Here is a 22,216-nt window from a genome sequence, read left to right as displayed (position 1 = left end):
GCTTATTTAATGTAACCCTCCTCTTTGGCTTTGGCGGGTATATAAACGAACAGACGAAATGAGCCCCAGCAAGGAGATCGAACGCTTTGAAAACGGGGGAAGAGAGAGACTGTGAAAGAGAAAGAGGGAGAGAGAGAGAGGGCGACTGACGGACTGAGCCAGAGCAAAACCAAACCAGAGAAAAAAAAGAAGAGCAGCGAGAGCGAGACCATCCAATAAGCAATCAATCGCTTCATTGCCCAAGCTCCCCTCTCTCCCTCTCCCTCTCCCTCTCCCTCCCCCCTAAATTGATTGGACATTGTTCAACCTTCCTGAATATTCCAGCCCACCACCGTCCAGAACCGCACTACACCCGTTCCCTTTTCATTCCTGTAAATTTTTGTAAGGTATACTATATACCGTCTGTACCAATGGAGATGTACGGTCGGAACCCAGCAATGGAGGGGTCGCAATCGGATCCGCCGGTTGACTGGAACTCTCCAGGGGCTCAAACTGGGCTTGAAGGTCAGTTCTTTCTCCTGGCATTTGGGTTTCGTTTTTTTTCATTCCGTTGAAGTTTCGTAATAGCAATCTCAGTTTAGGGTTCACGGAATGTGGAGGTTTCCTGAATTTGGTTTGGCCTTGGCTTTGCAAATGCAGAACCCATGTGGCAAATGGGATTGGTCAGCAGGGATTCCTACCCGGAGAGGCCTAACGAGCCCGACTGTGTCTACTACATGCGTACTGGGTTTTGTGGCTATGGTGCCAGGTGCCGTTACAATCATCCCCGCGATCGCAGTGCGGTAACCCCCCTTGATCATCTTTTGCCTTACTCTGAGCTGTAGAAACTTAGGGCTTTAACAGAGGCTGTCGATATGCCTTTTTTCGGATGAGAATGATCAGTTTTGTCGGTTCAATTCAGTTTAATATTGTAATGTATGCTATTATGCATTTCATTGTTTGGTTTCAATATTGTTTTTGAACAATTTTGAGCTCTTTATGGTTCTTTCTGGTGAAGCTGTGGGAAGACCGTCCATTTTATTTTTTTTCTTGTTGCCCATTTTCCTTTGAATTATGAAACAAGATCTATGAACTAGAAGTTGGAATTTGTCAATCAATTTGAACAATATGCACTGCTAGGTTCTGGGATCTGCACGACCCGGAGGGGTGGAGTACCCGGAGCGAGTGGGTCAACCTGTGTGCCAGGTACTTTGCTGTCTGACAATGTTAATATCCTATGTAGTACTTTTCCTAATGCAGGCCAGACAACCATTTGATCTGGCCGACTCTGATTGGTGATGAATTCACTACATTAGCTTCTCCATGGTTTGTTCGTCTGTTATATAAAAAGCATTATTGCCGTATGGCGTTAATCATACTGTTGTCTTTAAATGTGCAGTATTTTATGAAGACGGGAACTTGCAAATTTGGTGCTTCCTGCAAGTACCATCACCCGAGACATGGAGGTGGATCCGTGAGCCCTGTCTCACTAAATTATCATGGATACCCATTACGACCGGTTTGAACCACTTTCAAATTTTTACTATATTTTTTATTTACTTTTTTTTTTTCTTTTGAAATCATCTTTTATAGATTTTGAGTAGGTTTTGAGACATTTGTAATTAGATTATCCCTGAAGTGAGATTAACTGCAACAGGGGGAGAAGGAATGTTCCTACTATGTTAAAACGGGGCAATGCAAGTTTGGTGTAACCTGTAAATTCCATCATCCACAACCAGCTGGTTCATCAGTGCCGGCACCTGCATCTTCATTTGATCCTATGGTGCAGTCTCCTTCAGTTCCTTCTCAACAATATGGGGGAGTGGCAGCCAACTGGCAAGTTGCAAGGCCCCCACTTTTACCTGGTTCATATGTACAAGGGGCTTATGGACATGTGCTGCTTTCCCCAGGGATGGTTCCAGTTCCTGGTTGGAGTCCGTATCCTGTATGTGAATAAAAACTTATTTCTGTTACTTTGGACTTTTGTCAATATTGTCTGCATTTACTTAGGGGTTATTAGTCCACTTGCAGGCACCTGTTAGCCCAGTGGCCTCCCCTAGTACTCAACCCACTGTTGGGGGAGGTCCACTTTATGGAGTAACACGGCTATCACCTTCTGCACCTGCATATGCTGGACCTTATCCACCATTACCTTCTTCTGCTGGCCCTTCAAGTAGTAGTCAGAAGGAACATGTATATCCAGAGAGACCTGGCCAACCTGAATGCCAGTATTACATGAGGACAGGGGAATGCAAATTCGGATCCTCATGTAAATATCATCACCCCCCAGAATGGATTACACCAAAAACAAATTGTATCCTCAGCCCTATTGGTCTCCCTTTGCGTCCGGTATGTTTTATTTATTCTTTGTCTTGTCCATTTCTTTAATGCGGAGTTATAATTGTTGGTTTTCTTGGAATTGAAAGGAAGGCCCTATAAAGATAGATCAGTTATGCTTGCTTTCTTAAGGAAAGAAATGGTTATACACAATGATTTTGAACATACTTTGATATTACATTTAGATATAGTTTAAGTTCTTACCTTCCTGATTCTTTCTTCTTAGTTTGAGACTATTTAACAATACAGGACAGCATCTGCACTGGTGTTCTTTTTTCTGCATTTTTTTTGACGTCCTTGCAAATTCATCCGGGGACCTTTGAAGTGTCTTTTCATAAATAACTAGACCTTTGAAGCGTTTTATCCCTTGTAAGCATTCAATGTATGATGTTTCTGGGGGGGGGGGTTCATCTGTCATGGTTCCATATAGAATTTGTTGATACTATCATTTTTTTCATGATAAATAAAAAAAGAAAATATCTTATACTATCATTTTGCTTCATGTGCTTTGAGGATGGAGAGTCTATTGGACACTTGTTAATTAACTGCAGCTTTGCCAGAAGTCATTGGCAATTTTTTCTGGATGCATCTCTTGATGGAAGCTACAGTTGGATTCCTCCAAGTTCAGTCACTGAATTTGTTGCTCCATGGGTCAAAGCAAAGATGGGAAAAAGAGGAAAGCTTTTTTGGAAAGCAGTAATTCATGCTGTGATGTGGGGAATCTGGGAAGAAAGGAACAGAAGAATCTTCAAAGATAGATTCTCCTCCTTGGATAGTATTTGTGAGAAGATTTTATCCCTAATCTTTTCATGGATGCTGGTCCACCGACTTTTTGATGAGGTGAACAGAGGGGAGTTACAAAGAAATTGGCTGCAGATTTTGTATACTTCCCCTTCCTCTCCAACTTCAACATCTCTTCCTCCACCAAGTAGGAACTGTGAGTACCTGTTGTAGTTGGATGGCAGTTTTAGAAGGTCGCTTCCTCCCTCAGCAGCGGGAATAGGGGACATTGTTAGAAATTCTAGTGGAGACATCTTTTGGGCCTTTAGTGGCCCGGTTCAAGCTGCAGACGCCTCTGAAGCAGAAGTCCGCTCCCTTGTAGAAGGTTTAAGGGTTGCTAAGGGGGTCCTTTTCAGTCCCTTAGCAGTAGGAGTGGAGACTCAAGGATCACCATTAAGTGGGCAAAAGAATCCGATGAGGGACCATAGAGGTTATCTCACTTCCTTGCTGAAATTCATGGGCTTTCTTCTCTGCTAAACTGCACCTTTAGATGGATTCCCCGGGAGATCAATAGAACAGCAGATATTTTAGCAAAGCAAGGTTGGGAAGGGATTTTTTGTATAGTGCTAACTCTTTGCCATCTTAGTTGATCCAGGCCCTTCTTTTTTGTTTTTTGTTTTTTTTTTCTGGCGTAATTGTACATCTCTTATGTACATCCCGTCCCCCTTTTTTGAATACAAGTTATCTTTCTCTTCAAAAAGAAAGAAGGATACAAGAGTGGTGATAAGATATCGCCCACAAGCAAGAGAAAAGAAAGACACTATTAGGCCCCACCTCTCTCTTCTAAACAATCTTTCTAAAGCCCAACAAAGAAAAAACCCCAGACGAAACACACAAAAAAACCTCACATCACCACATAGTTAATTCAATCCTTACCTTACACTTTAACCTACTCAGCCAATAACTAGGCCAAACAAACCTCCCACTGTTTATACTCATTTAGTCAGCTACAGAGTTTTCAGCTAATTAATTTGCAACATACATGCTTAGAGAAACATAAGTGGAACTTTGTAGTCTGTCTTGCAACTGAAGCAAATATAGATTTTTTTTTTTGAAATAAGAGTTAACTGATTGTAGCAAATATAGAATTATGTGGATCGACTATTGTCTTCGTTCATGGAATTGAACTGGTGTCTATGACATAAACGTCAAGGCAATGCCTAGGTGAGAAGGCGCCATTGGAGTTCGAGGGTTGCCTTCTGTATTTTTTATTTATGATATTTATAATACTAAATTATTCATCTTGAGGGTTTATAATATTTTCATATTGCTTTTGCTAGTTACTTTTTATTATTTCTTATTTGTTTGGGTTCAATCGACACTCAAATTGTCTTGAGCCCTTTAATATTTCAAAAAAGAAATTGAAGAATTTATCCAGTGAGCACACAAGAGCAACCTAGGAATTATTATTGTTATTTATTAATACTAACAAACAAGGGCTCGGTGCTTATATCTTCTTTACTACTAATAAAACAAGAGCAACCAAGGAATTATTATAATAGGTATATTGATTTTTTATTTTTTTATATGAGGATTATACTTATTTCATGAAGATTGTGGTGATTATTAGTCAAAGACTATTGCTAATTACTATAAAACCTTGGGAACTACCCTGGGATTTATATTTTTTTATTATAAAAACCCATTGCCTAGGCAACAAGGTGCCCACTGTTGCCTAGGTTTCCCTTGGCTTCTTGAAAACTATTGTCTGTGAGATGGTTTTTGGGTCGGTACTTTGGTAGTGGGTCCTAAGAGAACAGTTGTAATGATGACTGGGTATTCCTCTTATGGTGACCATTTTAGTCTTAAATTGGGTCATCATTTATGAGAATTTGGAAACTAATTATATTTGAAACACTTTTTTTAGCAGTACAGGTTAAAGAAGATTGTATTAATTATTTATAAAAACAGAAGATTCTATTAATTAAAATATGGTTTTTAAGGCACAGAAAAGATATACAATATGGACATCATATTGAAACATAATTACTCCATGATAGCTAGACAAAAAACAGCAAAAAGAGAATATTCTATACATGTGATCTAAGGCAATGAAGATGTGTTGTGCATCCTTCCTCTGTTCACTCCAGACCTTGTTAGCACACCAGCAGTGGAGTTTAAGACTCTAATTATCTGTCTCAAAACAGACTTGCATGTGCCCAATAATTGCGTTACCTCACTCAGCTTGCTAGATAGCTGCCATTGGTGCCTTACAAATACAAGTGTTTGGAAGTTCAAGTCAACTCAAGACTCATGAGGATGGTTTTTCATTGAATCTATCTTCTACACCTTATGAGCCCTTTCATCTTCTTTTGTGTTGCTTTATTTTGCAATTATATCTTTAGTGAAATAACTTATTTTATTTTTGAATGGTTGCCCCTTTATCAAAATTGTAACTTGGCATCCAGGTTGAATCCTTAGTTTTGTTAGATTCCAAGATATGCTAATTTGGTTTCTGGTAGACTCAAATTGGGGGGTGGGGGGTGGGGAGGGTGTCAGAAAAGTCATTATTTTACTCTTTTCCAAGAGGTTTGTTAGGTATCAAGTTAGCATAGCAGGGTTGTTTCTATCTTTTTATCTTTTTTTTTTTTTTTTTTGGTTTCAAATCTCTCTTCTTCTTCTTTACCTAAGCAATTTGCTGACCAGCATGTTGTGTTATGGTTTTATGATGATGTTTTATTGAATTTCTTGTCCTTATTTGTGGTGTCTTGGTTTTTTCCCCCTTCTCCATCCAATGAAGAAAACTTTATTAATCAAAAGACCAAAGCAATACAAGCATCCCTAGGAGAGGCACAAGCTATGGTGTCTTGGGTTTTCCAGGAGAAGTTTCATAAATTAATGGTTTCTCATCACCTTTGAAGTCCATGCCAAAATTTTATGGGGACTGTGTTTTCCGTTGTTTTTTCACTGATTGTAGTTTATGGAGATGAATGATATGGTTTGAATGATGATAGCATTTTTTTTGAATGATGATGACATTCATCTGATTATTCCAGAGTAGTCCCCTAATCATAATGCCATCATGTATAATTTTAAGGGTTGTTAATTGACATCTATTTTTAATGAACTCTTTGATTTTTTTAACCAATAAAAAAAATGGTTGTTCAATGGGGAAAATGGGGCATTGATAAAAAAAGGGGAAAATGGGATTGTTGGGTACTGGTTGGCCTTTATGATGAGTTAAAAAAAAATGACACTCACCATGTACATTAGTTATTCATTTAAGTCGAATAAACTAGGAGAAGAAAGGAAAATGTTACATAGAAGATTGGAAGTTTTTCTCAAGAATCCATGAAATGTTGGAATCCAATGTGTTTCTGAGAAAGAGACTTCATCTAGTTATGCAAGTTCATGCAGCATTTTCTGAGAAAATGTTACATAATTGAGATAGTGCATGGGTGTCTTGCATTATTCTGAGTGACCATATTTTTTTTTGATCGATAACAGAAATCTTTATTAATAAATAATACTTGTGAAAATTAATTACAGAAAATGGGGAGGTAAACTATCTTAACTCCCCAACATCAAAATGACAACAAAATACTAAAAATGTGCCCAAAACAAAGAATCCTTAGCCACCCCTTGCTTAGCTAATCCATCAGCCATTGAGTTAGCACTTCTCTTCACCCAGCTGTATTGCACCTCTAAGTCCTTACACAGCCAATTAAAATTTTTCTTCTCATTGCTGTAGCTCCACAAGCCACTGATATCTCCTTTCAGCCACCTAATCACCACCTTTGAGTCCCCTTCAATCACTAAGCATCTAATGCTTAATTCTCTTGCTCTTTGGATTCCTTCTTGAACTGCTAGAATTTCGGCTCTAAGAGAGTCACCCTCTCCAATTGGCCCAGAGAACATGGCAGTAATATACCCCTCCTCATTCCTGAAAACACCCCCTATCCCAGAGGGCCCTGGATTCCTTAAACTACATCCATCAAAATTCAGTATTATGAATCCGACGGGAGGGGGGGTCCAAGTGGGACTACAGTTCCTTTTATACATAACAACAGTAGCAACCTCTTTCCACTTTCTCAGCATGTCTGCCATAGAGAATTTAGAGAATATCTCCACTGATTTCAGCCAATGAGCAACCCTTGAAAGTATCAAATCTGTTAGGTTTTCTGTGGTTCTTTCCTTATCTGAAAAAAATCGTGAATTTCTTTCTTCCCATATTGACCAGCACACTGCAGCCCTAATGCTTCTCCACATAATCTTCCCCCTTCTCTTAGGCCAACTAAAGAAAGAAGGAGAGAACAAGCATTGCACACTCCTGGGGGGATTCCAAGTATACCCAAAAAGGGAAAACACCCACTCCCAAACAGTCTTAGTAACTGGACAAGTAACCATAATATGATAACCCGTTTCCCCATCAGTTTTGCAAAGAATACACCTTATGGAAAGTAAATAGCAGTTGGGCCTCTTTCTTTGAAGCAAGTCATTTGTGTTAACTCTTTCCAGGAAAATTTCCCAACAAAAACTACCAAACCGAGGAGAAATGGGTTTGCTCCAAATCTCTTTAACCGGGAATGACAGCCCAAGCGGTGTAGTAGGTTGGACTAATGTCACAAAAAATGAAGCACAAGAGAAAGAGCCAGATGAAGGGGTCCATATTTTGGTGTCTCCCTTACTAGGGTTCAAGAAAACATTTTGAAGGATGCTTAGCAAAGATGACATACACCCCAAATCTGTATCTCTTATTGCCCTTGTCAACCCCAGATTCCACCCAAACCCAGAAGAAGAATCAGAAGGAACCAAGGAGGAAATGGGTTCATTTTTTAAATCTGACAAAGCATACATTGATGGAAATTGGTCTTTCAGGGGTAGGTCCCCAACCCAAATTTGCTCCCAGAATTTTATTCGATTACCGGAGTTCAAGTCGTACCTGATCCGAGGGGAGAAAACTGGAAGCAGATCATGAATGACTTTCCACGGGGATGCGGCAGTAGTCCTTCCCAAAATTCCAGGATCCCGGTCATTCTCATCCAGCCCATGTATGCTAGCCACAATCTTCGTCCACAATTTGTTCCTTTCCAACAGGAATCTCCACAACCATTTCCCCAATAATGCCATGTTCCTTTTCCTGATCCCAATCCCAAGCCCCCTAGCTTCTTGTTCCTATTTACCACTTCCCACCTCACCCTATGGTCTTTCTTCTCCACTCTTGGTTCCCATAAAAAAATCCCTCATTAATTTTTCTATCTTGTTTGAGACCTTTGTAGTAATCTTAAACACTGACATGAAGTAAATAGGAAGGTTGGAAAGGGTGGGCCTTTTCTTAAATCTCTCTACTATCGGGTTTCAAAAGCTTTCATTCTTGGGGTTATTTCCTAGGGGGAGGCCCAAATAAGTGATAGGCCACTCCGAGATAGCGCACCCTAACACACCTGCACAATCACTTACTTCCCTTTCCTCCAAATTCACTCCCACCACACAACTCTTATCGAAGTTCACTTTAAGATTGGACATCTGCTTAAAGAGTTGTATTGTCAGTTTTAGGTTTCTGATCCATCTTATATCCCCACCCTCACAAAATAGGATTGTGTCATCTGCAAACTGCAAGTGTGTAAGTGGTACTTCCCCCCTTCCGACTCTCCAACCTCTTATTAAGTCTCTAGAATCGATTCTATGTATCAGTCTCCCCAGGAACTCTGCAATCAGAGTAAAGAGAAAGGGGGAGAGCGGATCACTTTGTCTCATTCCTCTCATGGACGGAAAGAAATCCACCGCAGTTCCATTCACCAATATCGAGTAATGGCAACTCCTGATACAACCCCAGATCCAACTACACCATCTATATCCAAAACCAAAACTTTTCATTACCTCCACCAAGAAGGACCAATCAACTAGGTCATAAGCCTTCTCTAAGTCTAGTTTGCATACCACTCCCTTTTTCTTGGATTTTCTAAATTTCTCTAAGCTCTCATTTGCAATCAAAATTTGAGCAGTGATCTGCCTTCCCTTCACAAAAGTTCCTTGATTGGGTGTGATAATGGTTGGAAGAACTTTCTTAATTCTTAGGGACAAGACTTTTGCAATTATCTTGTACAAACTATTCACCAAACTAATCGGTCTGAAATTCCTTGGATGTGATGCCTCTTTCTTCTTAGGGACCAATGCAATGAACGTGGAGTTTAAACCCGGATTAATGATTCCCCTCCTGTGGAACTCCTCAAAAACCAACACTAGGTCCTTCTTTACAATATCCCAACAATCCTGATAAAATGCCATTGTAAATCCATCTGGGCCTGGAGCTTTCGTTCTATCCATTGAAAACATTGCTTCCTTTATCTCCTCTAAGTCAAAGTTTTTCTCTAACCCCACTTTGGTTTCTAAACTAAGAGTTGGCCATTCCAGCCCCTCCACCGAAATCCTCTCATTTAGAGGCCTTCCAAAAATTGATTTAGAATGGGTTGCAAAAGCCTCTGCTATTTCTGCTGGTTGGGAAAGAACAACTCCATCAACTTCTAGCTTAGAAATGATATTCTTCCTTCTTCTAGTGTTTGCCACAAAGTGAAAAAATCTAGTGTTTCTGTCTCCCTCCTTTAACCATTTACATCTAGATTTTTGTCTCCAACTTATTTCTTCCTGCAATTTGAGATCCTCCAACTGCTTTCTAACCCTCCATCTCAATTCTCTGTCTTCTTCTCCAAAAGAACACCCTTTCCTCCTTCAAGTCCAGTTCCTCAATTTGCTCTATTAAAATCTTCTTTCTTTCCTCCACTCTTCCAAATTCCAGACGGTTCCACTCCTTTATTTGAGATTTTAGGAATTGAATCTTTTTGTGGAATCTCATCCCCTCCCATTCAACTGACGGATTGTGTTGTTTCCACCATTCTTTGATCTTCTCTACGAATCCCGGATGGATCAACCACATATTCTCAAACCTAAAGGGAGCAAGTCCACCTCTTCTTAAGTCCTCCTTACACAACACTATAGGCCAATGGTCTGAAGTGAGTCTAGGGTGCTCTAGAATTTAGGTTCCCCCAATGCTCCTCCCAATCTGTTGAGAACAAGAATCTATCTAACTCAGAGCAGATTGGGTTAGATTGAGGGTTGGACCAAGTGTAGATATTGCTTTGGATCGGGAATTCCTTAAGCTCAAAAGTATCCACAAATTGATTGAAATTTCTCATGCTGGTTGTCACTCTCTGTCTGGGATTATTGGTTTCCTCTGTGAATCTTACTACATTAAGCCCCCCCCACCCATAGGCCCCTAATATCACTCAATTCTTCCCATAACCACTTCCTCTTCCTATAGTCATTGGGGCCATATACATTTGTTGGTACCCATTCAAAACCATCTTCCACCTGCCTGAATTTCATAGAAATTGAATGATCCCCTATCAGTTCTTCCAAACCGACCACCACATCTTCCTTCCATAATGTTATGATCCCACCCGAGGCTCCCCAAGATGGAGTAGCCACCCACTTTATCCCTTTAGAATGCCAGACACTTCTTGCCTATCTACTATCAAAGTCCATTCTCTTGGACTCCTGGATTAACACCACATCCGGGTTGAACTTCCTAATTACTTCTTTGATAATTGCTCTCTTCCTTGCATTACCCAATCCCCTCACATTCCAGCTTAGAATTCTCATCTCAACTTTAGAGTTTAACCCTAAAAAATCACCAGATGTCTATTTGATTCCTTTCCTTCTATCCCCTCTCACCCCAAACTTATTATCCCCATCGATATCTCTCTTTAATCTCTCCACTTCACTCAATTTTCTTTTCTTAATCTCTCTCCTCCTTTCTTTTTATTAGGGGAACTTTTAGATAATTTAGATTCTTAAGCTTACACCCCAGCTTTCCAAATTCAGCTATTGAATCATCCTTCCTAGTCTCCTTCCCTTTTTCATTTCTGTTCTTTCCATAACTAGTCTTCTCCTCCATTCTAACCTCCTCCTCCTCATTGCACACCAGCTCAGACCCATTTGTAACTCTCCTTTGTAGCTCATTTTTCTCGATTTCACCCATTATGCTCTCAATGATTCCCCATATTCTTTCTTCCCTTAAAGTTCCCTCCATCCTCACCTCCCCCCCTTCTTTCCTTGAGGACTCAGTGTGGCCTCCTTCTCATGGGCTTCTGAGACTGGACTGGGAATGGTTTCTGGAACAAGAGAAATAGAAGCCGCATTAGTAGCAAAAGCTAAATGAACAGGGTTAGCAGGGTTACCCGGGTTCGGCTGGGCAAAGGGAATTGGGATTGTAGGCGGACAGATGGTTGTCAAGCCCTGTATGTCAAAATTGGAGTTTTCTGTCTCCTCGTTTTGGAGGGAAATATTCCCCATCATTCTGTTTTCACAATGACTGCTCCCCTTACCCAATTGTTTACCATTCGGTGATGTATTCTTGCTCAGTTCTGGGTTAACGTAAGCTAACACCTTGGTTTTCCGTACAGCACTAGCGCTTGAGAGAGGCTTTTCCAGTTCTGGGCACCTGAATTGCCCCCACCTCTTTGATTGTGAGTCTCTCTGTTTTCAGCCTCTGTGTTGTGCATCTCTGCCTCCTTGTTCCCTTCTTGTTCTCCCACCAAATCTCCATGGAGTAGGCAGTCCAAGTGTAGGGACTCCCTGTTATAGTCCTCTTGAGATCCTTCATCTTCCAAGCTTCCAAAACATGAGATGTCGTCTGAACTCTCCTCCTCAACGTCACTGTATGAACCACAGCTTATCCACCCTTGGTCTTCTACATCCCTCTCTTCTTTCTTATCCCTCAGATAGCGCGGATTAGGGCGATCTGTGCCCTACTTTCCTGCTCCTCAACACCCAGTCGAGGGACCCAACACAGAGATTGAGTTTCTCTCTCTGTTCGGCATTTTTCCTTTTGTTTCAGTTCGGCCAGCGCAGTTTTGGAAGATGATAGATGGGATTTTTCAACTATCATTAACCTTGTTGGTTCGAGCTGTGCTTGTACTGCCAAGAGAATGGGAAGTCTTGGTCTTTATCCCATTCACTTTTAAAATTGTAGCAGTTATAACTTGTCATTGATGCTTTAAAAGAGAAGCCCCAGGCCTTTGAAGAAAAAGTTCAAGGAAAGTTTTACGACTCCAGTACTTGGGGGAGGTAACATCTCGTGCTTCTTCCTAGGCTGCATGTATTTCTGATACTATTTCAATAAAATTGCTCTCATTTATCAAAAAAAAAAAGTTTTATGACTTTGGTCTTGCCACTGAAGATGTGGAATTCATCCCATTATCTATTTATATGCATTTTTTAGGATGTATACCTAGAGCCAGATCTAGATGTTCAACAGAAGCTAATTGACAAGTTGCAGATCGGGCCAATTCCTGCAAAGCCTATGAAGCTTGACCACATAGATACTGTGATTTCCGTGCTAGGCATTAAGCAGAAGGGTCTTATGTTATAATCCAACTGAAGATCTCTATTCTTTTGATGGCTCTGAATCTAAGTACTTGGAGTTGATTTTCTAGTTATTAGATAAGCTTTACATAGTTCTTCAAAACTTGGCAACAAGTTTTTGAAATGGCAGGAGGATCATGCAAATGTGGAAAAAGAGAAAGATAACATTGGAATAAGAAACCAGTTTTTTCCTGTTTCATTCTCCAGTGGCAGTTTTTTTTTTAAAATTTGGGATTTTCTTTCTTGTCTCATAGGAACCTGGGAAGCTATATGAAGCCAGTCCAAATTGGTGCACCAGTAATCTGAAGGGATTTCTCTGCTGATCTCTACTAATGTCAAGATTTGTTTTAAGGTTTTTGGGGATGAAATTGAAATCTGTACCATCTTGTGTGATGAAGACCTTCTTGGGGTGGGAGGGTGGGTGAGGGAAAGGGTGATCCTGTTTGTGTGATGAGGTGGGGCAACTATTTGTTTTTTTGGATGGATGTGTGAGAGAAAGGGTTATCCCCTTTGGGTGGGGAGGTGGGATAGCTATTTGAATTGGTTTGGAGCATAATTTTCAAGGTGCCAAGGTGAGGCCAGGCGACAGGGGGTGCCTTATCGCCTAGGCGATGGATTTTTTTTTTTTAAAGTAAAACCATATATCCTAGGGATTCCCTAGGTTCCATTTCCATAATCATCTTTCCTTAACTATTATCCATAATTTTCATAAGAGAAGTATAAATTTCATGTTTAAGTCTAGAAAAGGTGGAAGAAGAAAATGTGATGATTAGACAAAAAATTAAGTTCTTCCCTTGCTTATTGGTTCACGTTTTGAAATCTTTGACGGTTCAATCAAGGATCAAAATTTTGATACAATACGCCCCGTATCGAGCGTATTGCATTGTATCTTTGTGGTCCCGATACACCTGTTTATAGGTGTTTTCGGGAACCCATTTTTTTTAAATAATATATATTTATTTATTTATATTTGAAGATGAAATTGAAAACCAGAAAAATAAAAAAATAGGGGGAGTATCATTGTAAGTACCGATACACCTCTGCCGATACACAGAGGTATATTGATACTTTGAACCATGGGTTCAATACAGCAGTTAGCATTGTTTGTGTTGATTAAACCTAACAAATAAGAAAATAATATATAAAATTATAAACACATAAAATGTATATTCTAGTTTAATAATGTCTATTTTATAATTATATTGTAAAAAAATAAAAAATGTAAAAGTATTTTATAACACAGTACACAAAAATGCTTGGCGATTGGGCGAGCCTCGCCTCCAAGGGCTCCTTGGCGTTGCCTTGACAACTATGGGTTGGAGATATGGTTCAACAAAGATGGTGTTTGGCACCATGGGCATTTCAAGTCTCAATGTTTGTACTTGAATTTAGTATCGGAAATCAGGAGAGTAAAGTGTTTTGGCATATAGCATAATGCACAGTTGTTTATTGTGGTTTTAAACATACAAGTGCCACTGGACGCCACATATACAATCGAAGTGGAAACAACCCCTTGTTGGGGGAACACCATTTTGACTTTCCTCCAACATCATGTACATAATTTGATATAAAGAGTAGTACAGACATTTGTACTTGAATATGCCCAACCAAACACCATTTCGTACAGTGCTAATACTTTACCTTTGTGATTGTTTTTTTTCTTGACCAATAACACTACCTTTGTGATTGTTCTGTTGGGGTCTTTTTGTTTCTTGTACATCTTTCAATGTACACCCCCCTGATTTATTTTGAATAGAAAGTTACCTTTTTCTCAAAAGAATTCAAAATGCCTACATGGACTCCAAATGGAAAAACAACAGACAACACTACGGTTCCAAATGCCCCCAATTTGATGGAAAACAATAATAGAGATATATAAAGTTGGGGAAAAGTTCTTAACAAATTTCGTGTAATTTCTCAAGAACTTCTCCTCAGCTTTCTGTTTCTCTCTTTTTTTTGATAGTTAACAAAATTTTCATTAATATAAACATAAATTATGTACAAGTACAGGCACAGCATCCCTGGGAGAGATGGAGCTTCCTACCTCACCTCAGTACAATTAATTACAGATGACTGCAAGCCCAATACAACTGGTCCCGTTTACCCCTTGCTTAGCTAGAGAATCAGCAAAGCCATTTGCAAACCTTGGTACCTAAGGACTAGTGAGTACTTATCTCCATGTCCCTTGTTAACCACTTAGTCTTCTTTATAATTCTTTATAATTTCTCTGAGTCCAAACCACTTTCTTCTCATCTTTAATCTACCCAACCACTGCCCGTTTCTCACTCATTTTCTATCAAACCAGGTACTGCCGTAGGCTTTAGGTTCAGTTAATTGAGGACAGTTTGGGTGGTCTTCCTTACATCAACACCACAGGATTGTGAGAATAGCAGTATTAAATTTGGATGGCTTAAATTGATCTGATGTTGTAATAATTCTGATCCAGAATACCAGACAGCTGAACTGCTGAACCAGAAACCGCTGGTCTCAGGGGTTTGTCTGGTTTTGGAAAACATTGGTTTGGTTATCTAATCGTGAACATGAGAGTTCGATCCTCTCTCACCCCAATTAATGTTAGCAAACCCCATATAGTTGGGATAAGGCATGGATGATGATGATTTTACTCCTTTAAATTTTCTTTCACCCTTTTTTAACATGTACTGAATTGGACTAGGTGAGATTGGGTATTCAACTATTGGGTCAGATGGTTTGGCCTCAGCTTTGCCAACCTTGCCCAGGTTAAAGCTCTGGTTTCTATGGTTTAATTTGAAGTGGTTGAATTTGTCAGCTTTGTCATGGGAGTGGCATTCCTCTACTTTTTTGCACATCCTTTAACATCTTTACCATGCATCTTTTTATAAGTAGGATATGCCCCTGATAATTAATACAAAAAGGAAGGCCATAATCCAACATTAATCCTGGTTATCTGGATCTTGAGAGGGGTGTATTTGGACAAGGACCCTAACCTTCCAACTTTTTCTTGCACAAAATGGTCATTCTCAGACTTCATCCTGTGTTCTCACACTTGTCAGCTCAATATTTTACCATCGCACCGTGAAAATTACACCTTTCTGTTTCAATAGAAAGGCTAATAACTTGACTCTGAGTGCAATGCCCACACAAGTGGGCCTAGGTAACTCAACATCCTTTTCCATTTCACTTTTGAAAACCTCTCTGACCGTATGAGGTCAAAGATACACAGAATACCTGTTGAAGTTGAACTAGCTATTGTGGATGGGAATGTAAAACATTCATAAGTTATTACATCATATGGTGTAGGACAGATAAGGAAATGGGAATTTGTCTGTGATTTTTGAATTAAAATATTTCAATGAAGAGGTTGCTAGACGAGCCATACTTTGTGAAGTAGACAGGATACAAATAGCTGCCATTAAGATGTTGAGATGGATGAGGAGCAAGACTTTTAAAGTATAAATGAATGAATTCAACATAACTTGGGTACCCTAATAGGTGATGGTAGCACAGAGTTGATTGAGATGGTTTCGTCATCTGCTACAAGGATCAGCAATGACATGATGAAGTGTCATGGAGCAAGATGTCTTTAAGAGGATCAAGTTGAAGGGTGAGAAGCCTGCATTTTGTAATGGAAAGCATCTGAAGATTTATGCTTTAATAGAGATACTTTCTCTGATATACTGGAATGGTAGGTGATTGATGACATGGAGCAACAGTAGTTAGAGGCTCTATTGATTTTGATGATGAAGGCGTTTAAGTGAAAACATGTCACTTCTTTGCTTGTATGCATGCATTATCAAGAATACTCTCTCATGTATCCTTTCCAGTATTCAGATATAGCTGAAATATTCTTAATTGTTGGGCACTTGGTTCTTTTTGGATGTGTTTATTCCAAGGTTCTTGCAATGTTTATTTTTTATGATGCTGTATGGGTCTACATTGCCCTTTTTCTTGTTTCTCAGTATTCTATCTTCATCTCTGTGCACAAGTGGTTTCTTTGCATCTACCTGTTCTGCTTCTTCCATCTGGTTTTATAGTTAATTTATTTTTAATAATGCTGCAATGTTTTTTGTGCATTTATGAACTCTATTGTCATTAGTACATTGCATCTGAGCTTCTATTTGATTAACAGGGTGCTCCACCTTGCGCTTTCTATACACAATATGGGATATGCAAATTCGGACCTACATGCAAATTTGATCATCCAATGGGGAGTCTAAGTTATAGCCCATCTGCATCTTCTCTTGCTGATATGCCAGTTGCTCCTTACCCAGTTGGATCTTCACTGGCTACTCTGGCTCCATCTTCTTCTTCTTCAGAACTAAGGCCTGAATTCATTTTGGTATCAAAGGATTCTTTCTCAACCAGAATACAATCTTCTGAGAACACATCCAGTGGTTCAGTTGGTTCAATTTTCTCCAAGAGTGGACCTGTTCCTCATTCTGCCATCCAACCTTCTGGTCAGACATCCACTTCATCTTCTGGTAGCAGTAGCACGGTGCATGGCAGTGAGGCTCGTAGTTCAAGATGATCATTACAAAATCTGGTCCTCATTATTCCTCTGGATCAAATTTCATGATTTCGGTATGTTCACTGTCCTTGTACCCCAGGAACATAATATATTCAATACTTCCTTTCCAGATAAAAGCCTCATTTATCAGTCGCTGGGTTTCCAACAACAGATCCAGTCATAGCCCAAATTAGGTATAATCAGCTTGTGTTCATACAATCTTTATATGGCCAACTCTCTCATTTTGAATAAGCTATAGCCATTGTTGATAGGTATAGCAACCTTATAGTAGACATTTTAATAACCACAGAAAACCCCTTTAAATTAGCAAACATACGCCCCTCCTGTACTTTTGTATTTATTATGCCCTGATCTTTTCGAAGCGAAAAGGATCAGTCAGTTCTACTTTGTTTGCTTTTTCTTTAACAGTATTGCCATCTTTTCTGTTATTTCCCCCTTCATTTGGTCTTAGCTTGGGAATGGGCATTCAATTTTGTTGTTCTAAGCTTAAATACCAAAGCTTAGAATGGGATTTAAAGGCTTTCTTCTCCCCTTCCCTTTTTGTCCAGGGGTTTATTGTGAAAAAGTAAATTTTGAAAGTCAAGTAGTATTGCATTTATGCAAACATATGAGACAGGAGACATGGCTATGTCTTTGAGACTTGTGCATTGCTTGATGATGGCTGTTATATTTATTAAATACAAAAAGGAAACTTTGACATTGTAGTAATTTAATTATTTCTTTATTTTTTTCAATTAATTTAGTATAATCTCATGCAACGTTTTCTGGCATAAGAAATTAAGAAGTATACTTTAGCAGCGGCTACTGAACTGAGATATTATTCTTGCTCCAAGCAATAATTTGTTCCCTGACAACAATGTGTGCAGTTCAGTCTTAAGTACCTGGTGTATTTTTATAGTTGTTGCATGGTATGGTCAAAGACCCCTCAATCTTTTAAATGTGAAACAATTTTACTTTCATTCCTTGAACGTAAATTGTATTATTTTTGTTTTTTGAAAAGACCACATTAGTCAAGTAATACCCTTAAAGTTCAAAATTGCATGCATTTTCTAAAATAGATTATTTACTGTATCCATAAAAAGATTATTTACCGTCGTATATTTATAGATGATGCACCATCTTCTAATCAGCTATATTTGGTTGTGTACGATGTTTAAAGGTTTTCTTCGCTTATCTCTGACAGTAGGTTAAAATAAAAGTTTTGCTAATGTGAAAAGCCTTTATTTTTTTAGAGTAGTGTTTCAATCCTTGAGCTATCAACTATGCTCTTAAGTTGGTATGCAAGTGAGGATTTCTGTGGATTCTTTTTTTTTTTTTTTAAATACCAAAAATTCTATCCAAAGCATCCACTTTCTATTTCCTGTCTCCTTATTTATCTCTAAAATTTACTAATAATTAATTCCCTCTGTCGATTATCCCTAATAATGGTATAATTAACCCCACTTATACTATTATTAAGTCATACCCTCTTTCCCAATTTATGACAAACACTGCCACTGCATCTCTCATACTAGTTCATGACCTAGCTTTCAATCCTCACCTGTGATAGCGCTTGATTGATTGTATTCTAATGTTTCTACTTTTTAATGCAGTGAAAGAGTGTTTCTTTTTCTTTTTATTTTTGTTTGATCCCAGTTCTCTGCTACGAGTCAGAGATCCTACCAGCCTCGGTAATAGGCATTTTCTTATTTACCACAACATACTGGAACGGAAATTTTATTGGATTTGAACCAACTACTCTAATACGTAGTTATTCCTTTTTTTTTTTTTTTTAATTTTGATCACGATTCTGTATTTTTTTATATGCCAGGATCTTAAACTAGCAATAACCTGACAATTGGATTTGGATTATTGTCTAAAATGCCCAGTTTTGAACAGAATTTATTGGAAGTCCAATTTTGAATAGGAATTAGTGATTGGTTTGGCAGTAAATTGAGTACTTAAGTGAGATTCCTCTGATTTAAAGATTTAAGAGGGAGGCAGAGGTCATCCAGAAAAGCTTTATAGCTATGTATATAAGGTAACATTTATTTATTTATTATTCAATTTTTTTTGGTAAAAGGGGAATTATATTAAACTAACACAAAAAAAAAAGAAAAAAAAACTAAACTGCCAAAAAGATAAAGAGGTCAATGTGAGTCTGACCAGCAAGCTCTTTGATGGCAAGGGGGACGGTTCAAAATAAAGATGCCAGATTTTGATACATGGGTTTTGGAAACAGAGGTCTGGATGAAAGCTAAAAAGCAAAGGTAGGTAAAACCGCAGAGATTATATTTACGAGTTACGAGGCGATTTCTTTAAAGATCAAACATTCAACTATTAAAGCATTATTGTCATGGACGTATCACTGCCATGTAAGTAATCGATTCGAAAATCCCTCGCATTTGCATAAGGAAGAGCTATCTCCTAGAACTTTGAACGTCATCCCAAGTCACAAAAATGGTGACAAGCTGATTCCTCTACTGATTTTTGAGGAAGCCATCTCATCAAATGGGGGGTTTCTTTGCACATTATTTGGGGAAATGACTGTTTAATCCCTTGCGGAACTTTCCAACTTGGGATTATTCGTGTGTATATGTATGATGAAGACTAGGGGGGAAGTTAAAAATTGAATAAATTGAAAATTTAATCCAAAACCAAAAGGGGTGAGCTTTTGGTTTATTTGGTTAAAATCGTTCTGAATAAATCGAGATTTTTAAAATTGAAGTATAAATTTTAAAAATCAACCCAAACCAAATAGCTGAGGTTGATTATTTTTGGGTCCGGTTTTTGGTTATTTTTTGTTAGAAATGAATAATATATAACTGAAGCTGAAAACTGAAATAGCTGAAAACTGAAAGCCGAATCAAATAGCTGAAAACCCAAAACTGAAATCAAAGTTTAACCGAAAAGATTTTTTTTTTGTTTAAATTTCAACCGAATAATGCTCGATGGAGAGTTAGAGGGCTGATGTTGCTAAGAGCATTTTTATTTTGGCGGGGGGGGGGTTCCTTGTTATTAGAATTGAAAATAATGGATGGATGACAATTTTTACCCTACCTGACGGGGTGGGTCTTTTTGCTTGGAGGACAAGTTTTGGGGCGGGGATGGGTTGTAGGATTTTACCTGTATGGGTATGGGTAGGGTTAGGCTAAACCTGACCCTCCCCACTTGCATATTGTTAGAAAGCATATAAACTCCAAGTGTTGAATTTAATAATATTTTGGATTTCATGTAAAAGATAATTGATAGTTTGTGTTTTTTACATATCTTAACCAAATAATTGAAAATTTTGTTGTTTATTTGTTTTTACTTATTTATTTTTATATATGACAAGAAATAATAGGAAATTAGATATGGGTTTTAAATCAAACCCGCCTCTACCCTTGAATACGGAGAGGATAGGGTTTTGTGTTTTCATGTGCGGATAGGGTTTGGATTCTCAAAATTCAACACGTTACGGGTTTTGGGGCAGGTACGGGTTGAAAGGTTTAGGGACTAGAGTTTACAAAACCCTTTTAGAACCTGCTTTGTTGCCATCCCTAGTGTCTAATGTTATTGACATTTGTATTTTCTTATTTACTGTCCGTCTGTTTTGAGTTCAGCCAGCCTTTACAATCTTGCATTGGGGATATCTCCATACTTATATGTTTTATTTCATGGGTAGATATTCCTGATGCATGGTTGCAAGAGGTTGTTGGCACAGTGTGAGCATGGACCTTCCCTGACCTAACCCGATCTTGTATGTTTCTTGTTATTTTGTTCCTTAGGTTGTGTTTGATTGCAGTGCAATTTTATTTGCACTAGTACAAATTTATGGGAGCGCAAATGAAAAAAAAATGCAAATTTTGGTTTAATTTTTCTTTGAATTTTAGGTTATTCTGCTTTAGGTCTTATTTTACTTCATTTGTAGCAACCAAACAAAGTAAAGCAAAATTTGAAACAAAAATAAATCAAAATTTACACCCAAAGCATTTGCACTGCCATAGTTTTGCATCAGTGCACATTTATTTGTACTGCAACCAAACACAGCCTTTGCGGTTTAAATATTCCATTCTCCTTATTTTCATCAAAATTCTCAACTTTCGAGAATGAAATAATAAATTTGGACAATCAATATTCTGGTCTTTTTTAGTTCAACACATCCCTGTTTATATGATAAGGATTCACCTGCTCGGAGCATTTTCATTTTGGTTTAGATGGGAATGGGTCCCGCTGATGAGAGAACCTCTCATAGGCCGAAAATGTAACACGTGGTAAGTTACTGACGCAGATTTGATGACTGTCAATCTGGTCAGTAGCAATGTAGCATATCATTCATTCATGGCCCTGTAAACTAAAAAGAGATAATGGTTTGGTCTGAACTCTCTCTGAAGCTGTACTTTTTTTCTAGGAAGTTCAGTAAATGTTCCCAACAGGACTTTGGGTCTATATTCTATAACACCAACACTGGGGGGATTTCATCCATTCTTTTATTTTCTTTCGACCATTGCTTGCTTTCTTACCAATCTATAAGCTTGTGGTTCCTATTGATATTGAAAACCCGTCACAATGGGAATTGAAAACGCAGACGAACCCTCGTTTGATTTGAAATGACAAAAGTCAATATATAAGTCACTTTTTTTTTTTTTTCTTTTAAATTTCTCTGAAGCATTTATTTTTAAGAAACTAGTTGGGTGGCACGTGTTTGGGATGGTCGTCTTGACGTGAGGCCGTGGTAACATGAATAAGGCAACATCTGGAAATCGGAAACCATGAAGATTTTTTAATATTTGAAGGCACATGAGTGACCCGCATTATTTGGTTGAAGCAATTCTATACTTGGTACATATAAATTTAAAGGCCTCTAGCATGGTTTCATTTGTCAGCACATCCCAGTCATCAGGATTCTAAGGTCTCGTTTGCCCTTTGATAAATTATTTACCTGAGTAACTGTATCTGTCCATATTCTTTTATTTATTATGTAAATAATGTAGTTATCACTTTAACCATGAAAATCTATCATTAAAAGGGATATTTTTGTCCCATTTAAGTGTTGATAACTTTCTTTTCAGGTGTGAAAGTTATTTATTCATTTAGGAAATAGATGCCCAAAAAAATAAAATTTTTCTGTTCTCCACATAAATCTGATAAAAGAATATGGATTTCTTGATAATGAAAATCAAAATCCCATTGACCAACTTTCTCTCTCAAAATTTGAAAAAAGAACGCCCATAAAAGATTAAACCCCGCCAAGTGAATCTGGACGAATACGTAGAAAATGGTATGCCA

General features: G+C 38.3%; 1 protein-coding gene across 1 annotated transcript; it reads left to right on the top strand.

Moving 5' to 3' along the window:
• LOC148861599 (zinc finger CCCH domain-containing protein 34-like) lies at positions 1 to 17,674 on the top strand. Its single transcript, XM_088981863.1, has 7 exons — positions 1 to 504; positions 640 to 782; positions 1,120 to 1,185; positions 1,379 to 1,498; positions 1,637 to 1,924; positions 2,011 to 2,328; positions 16,568 to 17,674. Exons 1-7 carry the CDS (start codon positions 411 to 413, stop codon positions 16,964 to 16,966), a joined length of 1,428 nt encoding a protein of 475 aa, XP_088837989.1. The 5' UTR covers positions 1 to 410; the 3' UTR covers positions 16,967 to 17,674.
• Positions 17,675 to 22,216: the final 4,542 nt, after the last annotated feature.

This window comes from Nelumbo lutea, chromosome 4 (assembly GCF_056320005.1).
Source record: "Nelumbo lutea isolate HS-2025 chromosome 4, American lotus-T2T, whole genome shotgun sequence".
NCBI lineage: Eukaryota > Viridiplantae > Streptophyta > Magnoliopsida > Proteales > Nelumbonaceae > Nelumbo > Nelumbo lutea.
Note: the sequence above shows the minus strand (reverse complement) of the source record. Positions and strands in the feature narration are given on the sequence as shown.

Bases quoted from the DNA above. Each gene is read 5' to 3' on its own strand.
- LOC148861599 (XM_088981863.1), top strand. From the start codon at position 411: ATGGAGATGTACGGTCGGAACCCAGCAATGGAGGGGTCGCAATCGGAT. The intron at 505-639 runs GTCAGTTCTTTC...TTGCAAATGCAG, and splicing joins GGCTCAAACTGGGCTTGAAG to AACCCATGTGGCAAATGGGA. The intron at 2,329-16,567 runs GTATGTTTTATT...TTTGATTAACAG, and splicing joins TTGGTCTCCCTTTGCGTCCG to GGTGCTCCACCTTGCGCTTT.